Source organism: Theropithecus gelada, chromosome 2, assembly GCF_003255815.1.
Source record: "Theropithecus gelada isolate Dixy chromosome 2, Tgel_1.0, whole genome shotgun sequence".
Classification (NCBI taxonomy): domain Eukaryota; kingdom Metazoa; phylum Chordata; class Mammalia; order Primates; family Cercopithecidae; genus Theropithecus; species Theropithecus gelada.
This window is the reverse complement of record NC_037669.1, coordinates 54,506,733-54,526,496: the sequence shown is the minus strand read 5'-3', so window position 1 is coordinate 54,526,496 and position 19,764 is coordinate 54,506,733. Positions and strand designations below refer to the sequence as shown.

The window sequence follows — 19,764 nt, the reverse complement described above, 5'->3', positions numbered from 1 at the left end:
TGCCCGGGCTGGAGTGCAGTGGCACAATCTTGCCTCACTGCAACCTCCCCCTTCTGGTTTCAAGCGATTCTCTTGCCTCAGTCTTCTGAGTAGGGGGGATTACAGGTGCCCGCTACCACGCCTGGCTAATTTTTGTATTTTTATTAGAGACAGGGTTTTGCCATGTTGGCCAGGCTGGTCTCAAACTCCTGACATCAGGTGATCCACTTGCCTCGGCTTCCCAAAGTGCTGGGATTACAGGTGTGAGCCACCGCGCCCAGCAGAGCCTAACCCTCTTTCTACTTCCCTGCATTACCCAAAGAGATCCATTATAAACAGTTTGGCTTTTTAGACTTTGCTAATACATACATATAAAGCAATTTTGTCTTTTTTTTTTTTTTTTTTTTTGAGACAGGGTCTCACTCTGTCGCCCAGGCTGGAGTGCAGTGGTGCCATCACGGCTCACTGAAACCTCTGCCTCCCAGGTTCAAGCAATTCTTGTGCCTTAGCCTCCCATGTAGCTGGGATCACAGGCATATGCCACCATGTCCCAGCTAATTTTTGTATTTTTAGTAGAGACAGGGTTTTGCCACGTTGCCCAACCTGGTCTTGGATTCCCGAGCTCAAGTGATCTTCCTGTCTCGGCCTCCCAAAATTGGGATTGGGATTACAGGCGTGAGCCACTGCGCCCCACGTGTTTTTATAGAGATGGGGTTTTGCCATGTTGGCCAGGCTTGTCTCGAACTCCTGGGTTCAAGCAGTCCACCTGCCTCGGCTTCCCAGAGTGCTGAATTACAGGCATGAGCCACTGTGCCTGGTCTGTATTTACTTTTGAGAGGAATTTAATAGAAATGATTTAGGAGTGCAAATGTGATAATGGTTTACTGCTTATGGAATGGCCTTAGGGGGACATTTGTGGAGTGTTCTTACACCCGACTGGGATTAGACTAGATTGGAATTTCACAGCAAAATAGTCTTGCAGACAAAAAGTTTAGCTTTTTCTTTGTGGAGTCCTGGAGTGAGTGGGCGCAAGAGGGGGGCTGAGGCTTCACTTCCGTCTCGGAGGAAGTTTGTCGTTGGGAGCAGTCTATCTTGATTGACCCTGGTGCAGTCACTGAGAAACTGAGGCATTTTCCAAAACCAAGTTGATCATTTGAGGGGCAGAGTTTACAGAGAACTTTCAGGAGGCTTTGGGTATGGTGGGAAAAACACTGCACTCAGGACTGGGGGATTGGAGTTCCTGGGGCTAGCTCTTCCCCTCACTGGGTCCTCAGGTTTCCTTTACCCTTAGATACGGGATTGGGCTAACTGGTTTCTAGGGCCCTTTCCAGTGGGAAGAGCTTGAGCTGCTGTTTTGCCTGAAGTGCAGTCCTTGCCTTCCAGGAGCTTGCAGTCTGGTTTAATGAGAGTGTTCATTTCAGCTCCTTTCCTCCCCCTGCAGTGAGAGGATATTGTCTGCTGAGCTTGAGAAGGTAAATGCTAAGAAATGGCAGCAATCAACCCCTCTTACAGTGCCACTTCACCACCTGGAGAGAACCTTTGCCTTAGCCACAATCACTTTCCCTTTGACTGGTAGAACCACCACTGATTTATAATTTGTCAAATGCTTCATGTACGAAAGTGCCCTTGGAACAGCCCTTTCAATTCTGTTTTTTTTTTTTTCCAGGTTGATTCCAAAGATAGTTCTCATAACTCCACAAACTCTGAATTTGCAGCTGAAGCTGAGGGTCAGAATGATACAATTGAGGAACCCAACAAGATCCAGAAAAGGAAGAGGGATAGACTTCGAGACCAGGGCTCCACAATGATCTACCTGAAGGCTATCCAGGGCATCCTGGGGAAATCGATGCCAAAAAGGAAGGGAGAGGCTGCCATTCGGGCAAAACCAAGCACAGCAGAGCGTCCCAGCCGTGGAGAAGGACCAGCCAGGAGTGAAGGACCAGCCAAGACTGCAGAAGGAGCAGCCAGGAGTGTCACAGTCACCACTGCTCAGAAGGAGAAAGACTCAACCCCAGAGATCAGCGTGGAGGAGGACAAGACTGTGTCAGAGAAGAGCAGCTTCTACGACAGGAGAGTAGTTATAGACCCTCAGGAGGAACCCAGTGAGGAGCCCCTTGGGGACCGAAGGACAGTCATTAACAAATGCTCTCCACCCCTAGAGTTCTTGGATGATGCTGACTCTCATTTAGAAATCCAAAAGGTGAGTAAAGCTCATGCCAGGCATCTGACTTTTTAGTTCTCTTGATGAAATGTGTTCCATCTTTCTAGTTCGATCCTAAGTGTTACTGGTTAAAAACAGTACTTTACGTAACCAGGCCTCCAAGAAACAAATTGATGGTTTTCTTCTAACATACTTTTCAGATTTTCAGTTATTAATAAATGTAAACTGAGTTTTTTTTTTTTTTTTAAGGATTTATATGTTAGGATGTGGGTTTAGCTGCTGTGTAAAAGGCCAAAGTAACAGTGGCTTAAGTTTGACTTAAGAAGGATGGCTTCATCACGTCAGAGATACTGGTGCCTTTTGTCTTGATTCTCTATCACCCCTCAACACAGTGTCCATCTCTTGGTGTGAAATGGGTACTCTGATAGGATGCAGGGTTTGTTAATGTGGGCATTCTGGCCAGTGGGAAGGGGAGAAGAGGAAAGTGTATTCCTTCCTTGTTAAGAGCTTGGCTCAAGAGTTGCACACGGTATATCTGCTATTGACAAGAGTGGGGAAACCTGGTTGACACCTAGCTGCAAGGGAATCTGGAAAATCAGCCTTCATCTAGGCAGACTTATACCTTGATAACCAGAGAAGAAGGGAAGGATGTCATTGGAGGGATACTAGTGATTTTTAACGTAGCTTATAATGGAGGGGCAGCATTCTTCCATCTTTTTGGTTGTTGTTGTTGAGACAGAGTCTTGCTCTGTTGCCCAGGCTGGAGTGCAATGGCGTGATCTTGGCTCACTACAACCTTCGCCTTCCAGTTTCAAGCAATTCTCCTGCCTCAGCCTCCCGAGTAGCTGGGATTACAGGTGTGCGCCACCAAACCTGGCTAATTTTTGTATTTTTAGTAGAGATGGGGTTTCTCCATGTCGGTCAGGCTGGTCTCAAACTCCTGACCTTGTCATCCACCTGCCTTGGCCTCCCAAAGTGGCGGGATTGCAGGCGTGAGCCACTGTGCCTGGCTGCATTCCTCCATCTTACTCGTCTCCACCCATCCTTTATTACTGCTCCACAGGCAGCTTCTCATCTTTTAGCTCTTTCTTCTAGTACTTACCCCATGTTTCTAAATAATCTTTACTGTTGATCAGTTTTGCAGTTTTAGATGTCTGAGAACTTCTTGCTTGGGAGATGAGAATTTAGTTCTCTGTACCTCCTTCAGAAGCACCCATACCCAGGGATACATTAGCTTCCCCTTTTTGCAGCCTCCCTGTGTGGCTTGAATACCTTTTGGATTAAGTCTGTTTAAGATTGGTTACTGCCATGTTCACAGCTGAGTCGCTTTGTATACTACGATCACATTTTCTTTCTTGTAAAACTTCATTTTCCTTAAAGTTCATCGTTACTTTGTTTTTCCTTTGGTTTTCCCTGTACCTTTCACTAATTAATCTCCAAACTGTGAGAGCCATAAAATCCTTCTCAATATGGTCAAAGTAAGGAATCTGTTCCTTTTTTTTTTTTTTTTTTGGCTTGGAGGCATACGTCTTCAGCCGTCTGTCGTCCTCCTCTGCTCTGCTCTGGTCTGGACTGCTTGCCCTTAGGCCAGCTGGCAGCTGTCTCTCTGGAGCCTCCTTCACATTTCTCCCGGATCGAGTCTTCTGCTACCTATAACTCTGTCTTCTCATGTTCTTCTTCCTTGGTTTACTCTCACATTTTGGTGGAATACTTTTTCTAGTAGCTTCTTGAGAAAGGGTACATGGAGAAATTTTTTTGGAAAACGTTTGTCTGAGATTGCCTTTTTTTTGACCTGGAAAAGATGTTCCCAATATATTGTTAAGTGAAAAAAGCAGGTTACAAAACGGTATGCACAATATGAGCCCATTTTTATAAAAATATACATATTTAGCAAAGTAAACGGACAAATGATGTTTATCAAAATATTAACATTGGTTCTTTTAACATAGTGGGATGATTGTTGATTTTGCTTAACTACTCCCCCATTTTTTCCTATTTGAATTTACTATAATGAAGATTGCTTTTTAAATGGATAGTAGGAGATGAGGGCATTATTAACCTCTGATTAGCCCAAATCTACTCCTAACGGTCCTTCTGGCAAAGTAAATGTTTCTATTCAGCCTATATCTGGGAAATTGCTTCTACCTTATAAATTTGAGTGTCCTTCAAAGATGATATTCACTCCAACTTCCTTTTAGGCACACTATACAATAGCAAATTTTGATATTTAAAAACTTAAAAAACATCCCTCAACTTAATACCAAAAAGAATAGATGAGAAAATACAAATCCTCACTTTTCAAAAAGAAACAATCCAAGTACATACTACTAAATTATACAAAGTTACGTTATGTAAGTTTAGTTTATTGCAGAGATGAAGACAACACACTAGAAGTTGGCAGCTTCTATTTCACACCGTTCACAGCACTCACTCGGTTCTCCGTTTCATTCACTCACCCATGCAAAAGGTCTGTACACGCAATGATGTCTGATGTGTCTTGGTTTCCATAGTATAACAGGAAACTTGACATTTCAATTAAAAAGGTAAAATGAAGACATTTACCATCAGACTATAAAATTCCTCTTCTGTAAGAGGATACTATAGTACTTGAATATATGATTTGAAACAAAATCATGTACCAAATGAAAGGGGCACCACTTCAAGAGCACTAGGACTACATTAAACTTAAATGTATTCCAACGTTCTTAAAAATGTGACTCAAAACCACATCTAATCTTAAAAAAGCTCCAATAACTAAAACTACATTAACAGGCACGATGAACAGTGTAAACACTGTTAACGGGCACCAAGTTTAACAGGGCAGACGATATTTGCTTCTGCATTCACACTTACTCAATTACATTTTTTAAAAAAATGATGCTACTTAAACTATTAATGTTTTACAAAAAAAAATAATTTTAATAAATACAGCAAATGCTAGAAATCTAGCTAGGTTATCATGCAAGGTATAACCAAGACAAACAAATTTATAATAAAGGCACTTGCATTCAAAATGAACTCTACGCTTATATTTTATTAAAAGGGCAAACATCATGAATTAACCCAGCTGCTTACTTGAATTACAAAAGTAACATGATTCAATATGAAAATAAGAAACTGTCTACAAATCTCTGACAGTAATAAATTGCAACGTGCAATGCATACAGGAGTCATACAGAGCAACAAACTCTCGTACAAAACAAAAGTATTTTAATACCTTTAAAATCCAAATTTTTCTTTAAAATCATTCATGAGAAAGATTCTCAAGTCAGAATTAACACCTCAATTAGTCAAGCATCAGGAAACTACATTGCAGCTATTAATATACAAAAATACATCTTTTCACCGTCCTTCCTTCTGATGCCTCTGTTCCAGAATCATACAGACTCTCATTTCTCTACACTCCCCATTCCATCATTTCTTCAGATCGTGAAAACTGAATTTGCTGAACACCAGAAATCTGTTGATATGATGTTGTGTAAACCATAACATTTTGTTGTTGACCGTCTGTGGTTATTAAGCCAGCTGGTAACTGGTTAGTAAATGCCTCCTCTGTAAGCTCTTCACTTAGTCCATCTGTAGCTGTGACTGCTCCACCAATTCCCTTTTCTCCTTTCATAGCCTTTCTGAATTTCTGAAGGTATAATTTCAGAGGTTTCACCTAACTGTCAAAGCCTAAGGTAGACATAGCAAAGAGAATATCTTCTCCATTGATTGTTTTTCGCTTCTCTTGATGGCACCTTTCGCTTGCCTCAGATGTTCTATAAAGCTGAGGAACTCACTCACACTCTTGAACACATTCTTTGGCATCTTTTGTAATCTTTCCCGTTTGAGGGATGGCATTTTTCATTATCCTAGCCACATTTGCTATTGGAAGATATACATCTTGTTCTCTGAAACTTTCTTTTGAACCATTTGTGTCCTCATGATCATTCATGCTGTCCTCAGTATCATCATGAGGGTATATAACATAATGACTTCCTCCAATATAGTCTGCAGAGATTCCTAGTTGAGAAGCATCTGTTGTAGAACTATCACCATCCATTGTCATGAAATACTGTCAGAACTGTGTTGTCAGTGGTGCTGAAGAACACCTGTCTAAAAAGGTGTCTAATCTTTGTGATTTCAACCTCCAATGCAGCCCTGGTTGGCTCCTGTCTCCCGAGATTGCCTTTATTTTACCTTTAACTTTGATTGCAAGCTTGCCTGGTTTCGGAATTCTAAGTTGGAAATCATTTTGTTCGGGATTTTGAAGGCATTGCTCCTTTTCTTCTGGGCTTTTTTTTTTTTGAGATGGAGTCTTGCTTTGTCTTGCCCAGGCTGGAGTGCAGTGGTATGATCTTGGCTCACTACAGCCTCCACCTCCCAGATTCAAGTGATTCTCCTGTCTCAGCCTCCCGAGTAGTTGGGATTATAGGCGCATGCCACCACACCTGGCTAATTTTGTATTTTTAGTAGAGACAGAGTTTCTTCATGTTGGCCAAGACTGGTCTCGAACCCCTGACCTAAGGTGATCCACCTACCTAGGCTTCCCAAAGTACTGGGATTACATGTGTGAGTCACCTTGCCTGACCTCTTCTGGTTTTCTTGATGTCTGAAGCTATTCTGGTTCCTTGGTGTATGATTGTTTTTGTCTGTACATATATATATATATATATTTTTTTTTTTTTGCTGTGAGACAGAGTCTTGCTCTGTCGGCCAGGCTGGAGTCCAGGGGCACGATCTCAGCTCACTGCAATCTTCGCCTCCTAGGTTCAAGCGATTCTCCTGCCTTAGCCTCCTGAGTAGCTGGGATTACAGGCGTGTGCCACCACACCCGGCTGATTTTTGTATTTTTAGTAGAGATGGGGTTTCACCATGTTGGTGAGGCTGGTCTTGAACTCCTGACCTTGTGATCTGCCTGCCTCGGCCTCCCAAAGTGCTGGGATTACAGGTGTGAACCACCATGGATTTTTCAGGACTGGTCCTCTAATTTTATTGCCTTTCTCCTTGTTTCTAGCCAATTTCTTGCTTTACTTTGTAGGAGATTTCCTTTTCTTTATCTTCCAACCCAGCTGTTTTATTTAGTTTTACTTTCTGCTGTCATGCTTTTATTATCCAAGAAGATGATTATTATCATCTTCTGTTACCTCTTTTAGGAATTCATGGTAGTTTTTTGGCGTGGTTTTAGTTTTCTTTAAGTTGGTTCTTTCTTTTGATTTCGTCTGTGTTAGAGGCTGTCTTCACATGTCTGGTAATCTTTGATTGTCTGTGATCAAGAATGGGAGGATTTAAAAGCTATTTGGAAGCTCTGAGCGCAAAGACTTTGAGCTTTGCTTTGGGATGATCTGGAGAGCATAACCCTCCTCCCTTCGCCATGTCACTGCTTTTAGGAAAAGTGCTGGAATTACAGGCATGAGCCCCACGCCCAGCCTAAATTAAAAGTTTTGGCCAGGCGCGGTGGCTCATGCCTGTAATCCAAGCACTTTGGGAGGCCGAGGCAGGTGGATCACCTGAAGTCAGGAGATCGAGACCAGCCTGACCAACATGGTGAAATCCCGTCTCTACTAAAAATACAAAAATTAGCCAGGCATGGTGGTCCATGCCTGTAATTCCAGCTGCTCAGGAGGCTGAAACAGGAGAATCGCTTGAACCCAGGAGGAGGAGGTGGCAGTGAGCTAAGATCACACCACTGCATTCCAGCCTGGGCCACAGAGTGAGACCCTGTCTCAAAAAGACAAAAAAGAAAAAAAGAATTAGCAGCAATGAAAAAACAAACAGAAACAAAACAAAACAAAACAAAACCACATACGGGAAAAAAAAGAAAAAGAGCAAAAAAAAAAAAAAATCAACATAAACGTTAGAAGATACGTTAGTTAGAAGAAACGTTAGTTTCATCTGCAACTTCACCCTCACTTTGAGAGATGTGGTACCTCCAATTCCTGAGTCTTTCTGGGGTCCTGTAATCTGGTTCTGTGTTTTTTCTCACTGAAGGCTTAGGTTTTGGCCATCTGATCTCCTTGGCTGATAATCATGAGACGGGCGGATCATGAAGTCAGGAGATCGAGACTATTCTGGCTAACACGGTGAAACACCGTCTCTACTAAAAATACAACAAAATTAGCCGGGCATGGTAGCGGGTGCCTGTAGTCCCAGCTACTCCGGAGGCTGAGGAAGGAGAATGGCGTGAACCAGAGAGGCGGAGCTTGCGGTGAGCCGACATCACGCCACTGCACTCCAGCCTGGGCGACAGAGCAAGACTCTGTCTCAAAAAAAAAGAAAAAAGTTTTTGTCACCCAGGTTGGAGTGCAGTGGCATGATCATAGCTCATTGCACCTTTATTTTTCTGTGGTCCCCTTGGTTTAACTTTTCCAAGCATCAACTTTTGTCTTTTGCTGGATGGGGAAAGGGCAGGCCATCTGCACAGGGTGGGAGCAGGGGTCTGGAGATCTTGACAGACTTCAACTAATCTCCTATTTTCATCTGCAACTTCACCCTCACTTTGAGAGACGTGGTACCTCCAATTCCTGAGTCTTTCTGGGGTCTTGTAGTCTGGTTCTGGGTTTTTTCTCACTGAAGGCTTAGGTTTTGGCCATCTGATCGCCTTGGCTGATAATCATTAACCCATCTGTTTTCTATGCTCTGTTTTCTGTGAATAATATCCAATTCTCATTTAATTTGCTTTGCTGTTCATTTTGTGTGCTTTCTCCTTGTAGGTTTATATCTTTTCAAATATATTTCGTGTAACTTTAGAAGGGTTTTTGGGTGGGTAGGACAAAAACTATATGTGCTATTATATATAATTGGAAATTCCCACATAAAGTCGATTTGTAAGGTATTTTCCTCCCAAATATGTAATGGATGTGTTTTCTGTCTAATGTAGATTATCTTACTTGGTTGCCTCCAATTCCATTGTGTGGATGAATTTTCTAAAGTTATACCCAAACTTCTGTTTATGAGACTGGATGACATTTAGGTTTTCTCTTACGTATCTATTTGGAGATAGCACAGTGTGGTAGGTGAGCATGTGAGTGTTGGGATCAGACCATTTGGGTTTAAATCTCGGCCCTGCCACTCAAATTAGGATCTTGAGAAAGTCTGCCTCTTGGAGCCCCGGTTTCTTCCTGTGTGTAAAATGGGCTAGCTTTTCAAATGTTACCACTTGTAAAAAGCTAATACAGGGTCAGATGCATTCTGGGTTTACAGCCTCTGTTGCAGCTATTCAACTATGCGTGAAAATGGCCATAGACAACATACAAGTGAACGGGTCGGACTGTATTCCAATAAAACTTTATTTACACAAGCAGGCAGTGTATTGATTGGGTACCTGTGGGCTACAGCATGCGGAACCCTGAATTAATACATGATTCCTCTTTGCTTAGTGCCCAGTAGGTGCTCAATAAATGTAACTTTAAATTTTGCCATACAGGCTTAAACCTAAGGCAGTCTTTTTTTTTTTTTTTTTTTTTTTTTTGAGACAGAGTCTTGCTCTATCACCCAGGTTGGAGTATAGTGGCTCACTGCAACTTCTGCCTGCCAGGTTCAAGTGATTCTCACGTCTCAGCCTCCTGAACAGCTGGGATTACAGACGTGTACAACCACATTTGGCTAGTTTTTTGTATTTTTAGTAGAGCTGGGGTTTTGCCATGTTGCCCAGGCTGGTCTAGAACTCCTCAGCTCAAGTGATCTGCCTGCTTTGGCCTCCCAAAGTGCTGGGATTACAGGTGTGAGCCACCGTGCCCAGCCAAGGCAGTCTTGAATGTAGACAGTCTCCTATTTACCCCCGACAAAAGAAAATCTGAAAACATTTTCTTGACCAACTTGACTCTAGAAACCTTTCAAGGATTTAGATGACATAATTATTATGTCTGTTTATGGTATATGTTTCTAGTTACATGTGCATTTTTGAAACCGCTTTTTTCCTTTGCCATTTTCCTATCCACTCAGTGATTGTTTTCCTGTTTGTTTCATGATTGTTTTGGTTCATTTGAAGAGGATCCAAATGAGAACTGTATGTGGCAATTTTTAAATGTGTCAAGTCTCTTTGTCTCTATAGATTCTTCTTTCTCCACCTCCAAGATGTTGTAATTTATTTGTTGTAAAAAATGGGGTCATATATCTCGTTTTTGCTGATGAGAATATAGCACTTTTTGAATCTGTGTATTGTTCTTGGAAATTTTGTTCCAAGTTGCAGATAGTCATCATACCACATTGAGGCAGTCTGTTTCCATTTTTCCTTGAGGTGTGTTTTTGGGATTGCCATAATGTGACCACCTCCAGTTATTTTGCAGAGATGTTAATGATGTGTTACTGTATATGATAAACACTTTGACTTTCAGGCGCACGTATACAAAAGTAGACTTGTAATTCCAGTATGTCTCACTAGAAAATTCAGCAGGAGGAGTGAGGTTCCAAGATGGCTGAATAGGAACAGTAGGGGCCGACTGACACCTCATGCGGCCGGGTGCCCCTCTCAGACGAAGCTTCCAGAGGAACGATCAGGCAGCAACATTTGCTGTTCTGCAATATTTGCTGTTCTGCAGCCTCTGCTGGTGATACCCAGGCAAACAGGGTCTGGAGTGGACCTCCAGCAAACTCCAACAGACCTGCAGCTGAGGGTCCTGACTGTTAGAAGGAAAACTAACAGAAAGGACGTCCACACCAAAACCCTATCTGTATGTCACCATCATCAAAGACCAAAGGTAGACAAAACCACAAAGATGGGGAGAAACCAGAGCAGAAAAGCTGAAAATTCTAAAAATCAGAGTGCCTCTTCTCCTCCAAAGGAACACAGCTCCTCGCCAGCAACAGAACAAAGCTGGACAGAGAATGACTTTGACGAGTTGAGAGAAGAAGGCTTCGGACGATCAAACTTCTCCAAGCTAAAGGAGGATGTTCGAACCCATCGCAAAGAAGCTAAAAACCTTGAAAAAAGATTAGACGAATGACTAACTAGAATAATCAGTGTAGAGAAGTCCTTAAATGACTTGATGGAGCTGAAAACCATAACACGAGAACTACGTGATGCGTGCACAAGCTTTAGTAGCCGATTCGAGCAACTGGAAGAAAGGGTATCAGTGATTGAAGATCAAATGAATGAAATGAAGTGAGAAGAGAAGTTTAGAGAAAAAAGAGTAAAAAGAAATGAACAGAGCCTCCAAGAAATATGAGACTATGTGAAAATACCAAATCTACGTCTGATTGGTGTACCTGAAAGTGATAGGGAGAATGGAACCAAGTTAGAAAACACTGTTCAGGATATCCAGGAAAACTTCCCCAACCTAGCAAGGCAGGCCAACATTCAAATTCAGGAAATACAGAGAACACCACAAAGATACTCCTTGAGAAGAGCAACTCCAAGACACGTAATTGTCAGATTCACCAAAGTTGAAATGAAAGAAAGAATGTTAAGGGCAGCCAGAGAGAAAGGTCAGGTTATCCACAAAGGGAAGCCCATCAGACTAACAGCAGATCTCTCGGCAGAAACTCTACAAGCCAGAAGAGAGTGGGGGCCAATATTCAACATTCTTAAAGAAAAGAATTTTCAACCCAGGATATCATATCCAGGCAAACTAAGCTTCATAAGTGAAGGAGAAATAAAATCCTTTACAGACAAGCAAATGCTGAGAGATTTTGTCACCACCAGGCCTGCCTTACAAGAGCTCCTGAAGGAAGCACTAAACACGGAAAGGAACAACCAGTACTAGCCACTGCAAAAACATGCCAAATTGTAAAGACCATCCATGCTAGGAAGAAACTGCATCAATTAATGAGCAAAATAACCAGCTAACATCATAATGACAGGATCACATTCACATATAACAATATTAACCTTAAATGTAAATGGGCTAAATGCTCCAATTAAAAGACACAGACTGGCAAATTGGATAGTCAAGACCCATCAGTGTGCTGTATTCAGGAGACCTATCTCACGTGCAGAGACACACATAGGCTCAAAATAAAGGGATGGAGGAAGATCTATCAAGCAAATGGAAAACAAACAAACAAAAAAAGCAGGGGTTGCAATCCTAGTCTCTGATAAAACAGACTTTAAACCAACAAAGATCAAAAGAGACAAGGCCATTACATAATGGTAAAGGGATCAATTCAACAAGCACAGCTAACTATTCTAAATATATATACACCCAATACAGGAACACCCAGATTCATAAAGCAAGTCCTTAGAGACCTACAAAGAGACTTAGACTCCCACACGACAATAATGGGAGACTTTAACACCCCACTGTCAACATTAGACAGATCAATGAGATAGAAAGCTAACAAGGATATCCAGGAATTGAACACAGCTCTGCACTAAGCAGACCTAATAGACATCTATGGAACTCTGCACCCCAAATCAACAGAATATACATTCTTTTCAGTACCACATCGCACTTACTCCAAAATTGACCACATAGTTGGGAGTAAAACACTCTTCAACAAATGTAAAATAACAAATTATAACAAACTGTCTCTCAGACCACAGTGCAATCAAACTAGAACTCAGGATTAAGAAACTCACTCGGCCGGGCACGGTGGCTCACGCCTGTAATCCCAGCACTTTGGGAGGCCGAGACGGGCGGATCACGAGGTCAGGAGATCGAGACCATCCTGGCTAACACGGTGAAACCCTGTCTCTACTAAAAACAAAAAACTAGCCGGGCGCGGTGGCGGGCGCCTGTAGTCCCAGCTACTCGGGAGGCTGAGGCAGGAGAATGGCGGGAACCCGGGAGGCGGAGCTTGCAGTGAGCTGAGATCCGGCCACAGCACTCCAGCCTGGGCGACAGAGCGAGACTCCGTCTCAAAAAAAAAAAAAAAAAAAATAAAGAAACTCACTCAAAGCCGCTCAATTACATGGAAACTGAACAAACCTGCTCCTGAATGACTACTGGGTGCATAACGAAATGAAGGCAGAAATAAAGATGTTCTTTGAAACCAATGAGAACAAAGACACAACAAACCAGAATCTCTGGGACACATTTAAAGCAGTGTGTAGAGGGAAATTTATAGCACTAAATGCCCACAAGAGAAAGCAGGAAAGATCTAAAATTGACACCCTAACATCACAATTAAAAGAACTAGAGAAGCAAGAGCAAACACATTCAAAAACTAGCAGAAGGCAAGAAATAACTAAGATCAGAGCAGAACTGAAGGAGTTGGAGACACAAAAAACCCTTCAAAAAATCAACGAATCCAGGAGCTGGTTGTTTGAAACGATCAACAAAATTGATAGACCGCTGGCAAGACTAATAAAGAATAAAAGAGAGAAGAATCAGATAGACGCAATAAAAAATGATAAAGAGTTTATCACCACTGTTCCCACAGAAATACTGACTACCATCAGAGAATACTATCAACACCTCTACGCAAATAAACTAGAAAATCTAGAAGAAATGGATAAATTCCTGGACACATACACCCTCCCAAGACTAAACCAGGAAGAAGTTGAATCCCTGAATAGACCAATAACAGGCTCTGAAATTGAGGCAATAATTAATAGCCTACCAACCAAAAAAAGTCCAGGACCAGATGGATTCACAACCGAGTTCTACTGTAGGTACAAGGAGGAGCTGGTACCATTCCTTGTGAAACTATTCTAATCGATAGAAAAAGAGGCAATCCTCCCTAACTCATTTTATGAGGCCAGCATCATCCTGATACCAAAACCTGGCAGAGACACAACAAAAAGAATTTTAGACCCATATCCCTGATGAACAGCCATGCAAAAATCCTCAATAAAATACTGGCAAACCAAATCCAGCAGCACATCAAAAAGCTTATCCACCATGATCAAGTGGACTTCATCCCTGGGATGCAAGGCTGGTTCAACATGTGCAAATCAATAAACATAATCCATCATAAAAACAGAACCAAAGACAAAAACTGCATGATTATCTCAATAGATACAGAAAAGGCCTTTGACAAAATTCAGCAGCCCTTCATGCTAAAAACTCTCAATGAATTAGGTATTGATGGGACGTATCTCAAAATAATAAGAGCTATTTATGACAAACCCACAGCCAATATCATACTGAATGGGCAAAAACTGGAAGCATTCCCTTTGAAAACTGAAACAAGACAGGGATGCCCTCTCTCACCACTCCTATTCAACATAGTGTTGGAAGTTCTGGTCAAGGCAATCAGGCAGGAGAAAGAAACAAAGGGTATTCAATTAGGAAAAGAGGAAGTCAAATTGTCCCTGTTTGCAGATGACACGATTGTATACTTAGAAAACCCCATCGTCTCAGCCCAAAATCTCCTTAAGCTGATAAGCAACTTCAGCAAAGTCTTAGGATACAAAATCAATGTACAGAAATCACAAGCATTCCTATACATCAATAACAGAAAAACAGAGAGCCAAATCATGAGTGAACTCCCATTCACAATTGCTTCAAGGAGAATCAAATATCTAGGAATCCAACTTACAAGGGATGTGAAGGAACTCTTCAAGGAGAACTACAAACCACTGCTCAACGAAATAAAATAGGACACAAACAGATGGAAGAACATTCTATGCCCATGGATAGGAAGAATCAGTATCATGAAAATGGCCATACTGCCCAAGGTAACTTATAGATTCAGTGCCATCCCCATCAAGCTACCAATGACTTTCTTCACAGAATTGGAAATAACTACTTTAAAGTTCATATGGAGCCAAAAAAGAGCTCCCATTGCCAAGACAATCCTAAGCCAAAAGAACACCGCTGGAGGCATCACGCTACCTGACTTCAAACTATATTACAAGGCTACAGTAACCAAAACAGCATGGTACGGGTAACAAAACAGATATAGACCAATGGAACAGAACAGAGCCCTCAGAAATAATACCACCTATCTATAACCATCTGATCTTTGACAAACCTGACAACAATCAGAAATGGGGAAAGGATCCCCTATTTAATAAATGGTGCTGGGAAAACTGGCTAGCCTATGTAGAAAGCTGAAACTGGATCCCTTCCTTATACCTTATACAAAAATTAATTCAAGTTCGATTAAAGACTTAAATGTTAGACCTAAAACCATAAAAACCCTAGAAGAAAACCTAGGCAATACCATTCAGGACATAGGCATGGGCAAGTACTTCATGTCTAAAACACCAAAAGCAATGGCAGCAAAAGCCAAAACTGACAAATGGGATCTAATTAAACTAATGAGGTTCTGCACATCAAAGGAAACTACCATCACAGTGAACAGGCAGCCTACAGAATGGGAGAAAATTTTTGCAATCTCCCCATCTGACAAAGGGCTAATATCCGGAATCTACAAAGAACTTAAACAAATTACAAGAAAAAACCCCATCAAAAAGTGGGCGAAGGATATGAACAGACACTTCTCAAAAGAAGATATTTATGCAGCCAACAGACACGTGAAAAATGCTCATCATCACTGGCCATCGGAGAAATGCAAATCAAAACCACAATAAGATACCATCTCACACCAGTTAGAATGGCGATCATTAAAAAGTCAGGAACCAACAGGTTTTGGAGAGGATGTGGAGAAATAGGAACACTTTTACACTGTTGGTGGGACTGTAAACTAGTTCAACCATTGTAGAAGATAGCGTGGCGATTCCTTAAGGATCTAGAACTAGAAATACCATTTGACCCAGCCATCCCATTACTGGTATATACCCAAAGGATTATAAATCTTGCTGCTATAAAGACACATACACATGTATGTTTATTGCGGTACTATTCACAACAGCAAAGACTTGGAACCAACCCAGATGTCCATCCGTGATAGACTGGATTAAGAAAATGTGGCATATATACACCATGGAATATTGTGCAGCCATGAAAAAGAATGAGTTCATGGGCCGGGCGCGGTGGCTCAAGCCTGTAATCCCAGCACTTTGGGAGGCCGAGGCGGGTGGATCACGAGGTCAGGAGATCGAGACCATCCTGGCTAACATGGTGAAACCCCGTCTCTACTAAAAATACAAAAAACTAGCCGGGCGTGGTGGCGGGCGCCTGTAGTCCCAGCTACTCAGAGGCTGAGGCGGGAGAATGGCGTGAACCCGGGAGGCGGAGCTTGCAGTGAGCCGAGATCGTGCCACTGCACTCCAGCCTGGGCGACACGGCGAGACTCCGTCTCAAAAAAAAAAAAAAAAAAAAAAAAAAAAAAAAAAAAAAAAAAAAAAAGAATGAGTTCATGTCCTTTGTAGGGACATGGATGAAGCTGGAAACCATCATTCTGAGCAAACTATCGCAAGAACAGAAAACCAAACACCGCATGTTCTTACTCATAAGTGAGAATTGAACAATGAGAACACTTGGACACAGGAAGGGGAACATCACACAATGGAGCCTGTCGTGGGGTGGGGGGAGGGAGGGAGGGATAGCATTAGGAGATATACCTAGTGTAAATGACAAGTTAATGGGTGCTGCACAGCAACATGGCACATGTATACATATGTAAGAAACCTGCACGTTGTGCACATGTACCCTAGAACTTAAGGTATAATAATAAATTAAAAAAAAAAAATTCAGCAGGAAAAAAAATCACAAAACCTTGTCAAGCTTAGGCAAGACTGCAATTTTTTATTGTCTGGGTTGACAGAAATTTTCTGTTATAAGCAAGATAGTTTTCGAAGGGTTGTTCTCCCTTATAGATAAGTTTTTAAAGATTTTAGGAGAAATTGCAAACATTCAAAGTAAACAGAATAGTGTATTGAATCACCAGGTACCTATCACCCAGGTTCAAGAGTTCAGATTAAATTTAAAATGTGCTACATTTAAGTTAGCTTACATTTTAGAAAAGATTCGTGTTTGGATGTTTCTGCTATTCAAGCAGTAGCTGCAAGAAGTCTAAGGCAGGAAAGTGTGAAATGGGAAATGGGTAATTCATTTAAGTGTTGGTTACTAATACTTGTTTCCTGTTAGAGTGTAGATAGGGGTATGAAATATTAGTACAGGTAACATAAACAGTTTTTCCCATTTTAATCAGGTAATTAGCTAGAATGCTCTTTTGCTGTGAATGTTTATTATGTGAATTACATATACTCATAAAAATATTAAGAGAACTTTGTAAGGCCTCTTGCTCAAGCCTTCTGGCATTGGCAGGTGTAGATGGCTGCTTTAAGAAATGATGGCACTTAAGTTTTGTTTCCAGTGTGAATTGATATTGATGTGCATACTGTATTTCTGGAACCTGGTCTGCATCACAATTCCAGGGAGAATTAAATGCAGATTCCTTGGCCCCACCCTGGACCTATTGAATCACAATATCTCAGGGTGGAATGGGCTTTAAAAATCTGTTTTTAAAATGCTTCCCAGGTGATGGAGATGTGAAGCTAAGTTCAGGCACCATTTTTTCTACACATTAATTCAGCAAATATTCATGAACACTTATTTTCTGCCAGGCATTGTTCTAGGTGTTTGGGAGATATCAGTGGAAAAAAAAAAAAAATTCCTGACCTCGTGGAGCTTACCTTCTCTGGTTATTTCAGTTACGATTACTAGCTAGTAGCTTAAAATAGCTTTTCTTTTGCTCTCAGTACTGGGTCAGGAATTTGGAAAGGCCTAGACTGGGCAAGTCTTTCTTGGGGAGTCCCATGTAGTTTCTTTCAGATACTGGCCAGGGCTGTCGTCATCTGAGAGTGTGACTGGGCTGGACATCTGAGATGCTCACTTACATGGTGCACAGATGCTGGCTGTCAGCCAGGAAGTCAGCCAGGCTGTAAACTGGCACACCTACATGTGGCCTCTCTAGCAGGATGCCATTTGGGTGGCCGGACTTCTTACATGGTGCTTGGTTTGCTCCAGAGTGAGCAAGTGGAGTGAACCAGATGGAAGCTACAAGGCCCTTCTGACCTGGCCTAGGAAGTTACACAGCTTCACTTCTGTTGCATTCTGTTGGCTATAAGTAAGTCTCTAGGTAGGTCCACATTAAGGAGAGGGGTCATAGACCCTACTCTCGATGGGGAGAAGGGTTAAATAATTTGGGGACACATTTAAAAACTGTCAGAATGGCCAGGTGTGGTGGCTTATGCCTGTAATTTCAGCACTTTGGGAGGCCAAGGCAGGAGGATTGCTTGAGTGCAGGAGTTTGAGACTAGCCTGGGCAATATAGGGAGACTCCCTACCTACAAGAAATTAGCCAGGTGTGGTGGTACGCGCCTGTAGTCCCAGCTACTTGGGTGGCTGAGGCAAGAGGATTACTTGAGCCCAGTAATTCAAGGCTTCAGTGAGTCGAGATCTCACCACCGCATTCCAGCCCGGGCAACAGAGCAAGACCCTGCCTGAAAAAAAATACAACCGCCACAGCTGTTGTAGTTTTACATTTTGAATATATTGAGGACAGTGTTAGAGAGGAAAAGCTGGGTACTGCTTTTCTCTAAAATCTCCAATCCAGAGTGTGTTCTAGAGAGCAGTTTTTCTCAAGAGAAAGGGATGCAGGTAGAGCACTGCCTTTAGGAGTGGCATGGTCACAGGCCTATTCCCTGAACCCAATACAGCTGTTCACAGCAGTAACCGGGCTCAGTTCTGGACATTTCTGGAAATTATAAGGAAACCAGCTGACACGGTGAGCTAATGAGCCAATGCAAAGCCATCACCATGGCCAGAAGAACAAGCCAGGGTTTCTGTTCAGCTGGAATGACAGCCTGGGAGGCCATCTTCACATTGGAAAGCTAACCCACTGTTGTGTGCCTTCTTTTCTGCAGCATAAAGATAGGGAGGTGGTGATGGAGCACCCCTCTTCTGGAAGTGACTGGTCTGATGTTGAGGAGATCTCCACGGTCAGATTCTCTCAGGAGGAACCTGTCTCACTGAAACCTTCAGCCGTTCCAGAGCCTTCTTCCTTCACCACTGACTATGTCATGTACCCACCTCATTTGTACAGTAGTCCTTGGTGTGACTATGCCAGCTACTGGACCAGCAGCCCCAAGCCTTCTAGCTACCCCTCCACAGGCAGCAACAGCAACGATGCAGCCCAGGTTGGGAGGAGCAGCCGGAGCCGCCTGAGTGATTATTCCCCCAACTCTGCGGGGAGCGTCCAAAACACCTCCAGAGACATGGAGGCCTCAGAGGAAGGCTGGTCCCAGAATTCTCGTTCATTTCGCTTCTCCAGAAGCTCAGAAGAGAGAGAGGTGAAGGAGAAAAGAACTTTCCAAGAGGAGATGCCTCCACGTCCTTGTGGAGGGCACACATCCAGCTCCCTGCCAAAGAGCCACCTGGAGCCAAGCCTAGAGGAGGGCTTCATTGACACCCATTGTCACCTGGACATGCTCTATTCCAAGCTGTCTTTCCAAGGGACTTTTACAAAGTTCAGAAAAATTTACAGCAGCTCCTTCCCTAAGGAATTTCAGGGCTGCATCTCTGACTTCTGTGATCCTCGCACTCTTACAGATTGCCTATGGGAGGAGCTGTTGAAAGAGGATCTGGTCTGGGGGGCCTTTGGCTGTCACCCTCATTTTGCGCGTTACTACAGTGAGAGTCAAGAAAGAAATCTTTTGCAAGCCTTAAGGCACCCCAAGGCTGTGGCATTTGGGGAAATGGGCTTGGATTACTCTTACAAGTGCACCACGCCTGTCCCAGAACAGCACAAGGTAACAAGGCTCTCTTTTGTCTGCTTACAGTTTTAATTTTCCTTTAGTTGTTGAAGCCTGACAATAAGGGTTTATCTAATATTAGAACTAAATAATT

The 19,764-nt window shown here is 42.5% G+C and overlaps 1 protein-coding gene and 1 pseudogene across 3 annotated transcripts in view; one reads left to right on the top strand and one right to left on the bottom strand.

Moving 5' to 3' along the window:
- Positions 1-19,764, top strand: part of TATDN2 (TatD DNase domain containing 2) — a 41,473-nt gene that overhangs the window by 10,900 nt on the left and 10,809 nt on the right. For both annotated transcript variants that reach the window (XM_025375013.1, XM_025375012.1), the window contains exons 3-4: positions 1,646-2,179; positions 18,783-19,667. In XM_025375013.1, the coding sequence (XP_025230798.1) occupies positions 1,646-2,179; positions 18,783-19,667 (1,419 nt within the window). The remainder of the gene's footprint in view (positions 1-1,645; positions 2,180-18,782; positions 19,668-19,764) is intronic.
- Positions 5,535-6,296, bottom strand: LOC112618231 (annotated as a pseudogene). The gene has a single exon (XR_003118047.1). The product of XR_003118047.1 is annotated as a nuclear transcription factor Y subunit beta pseudogene (transcript).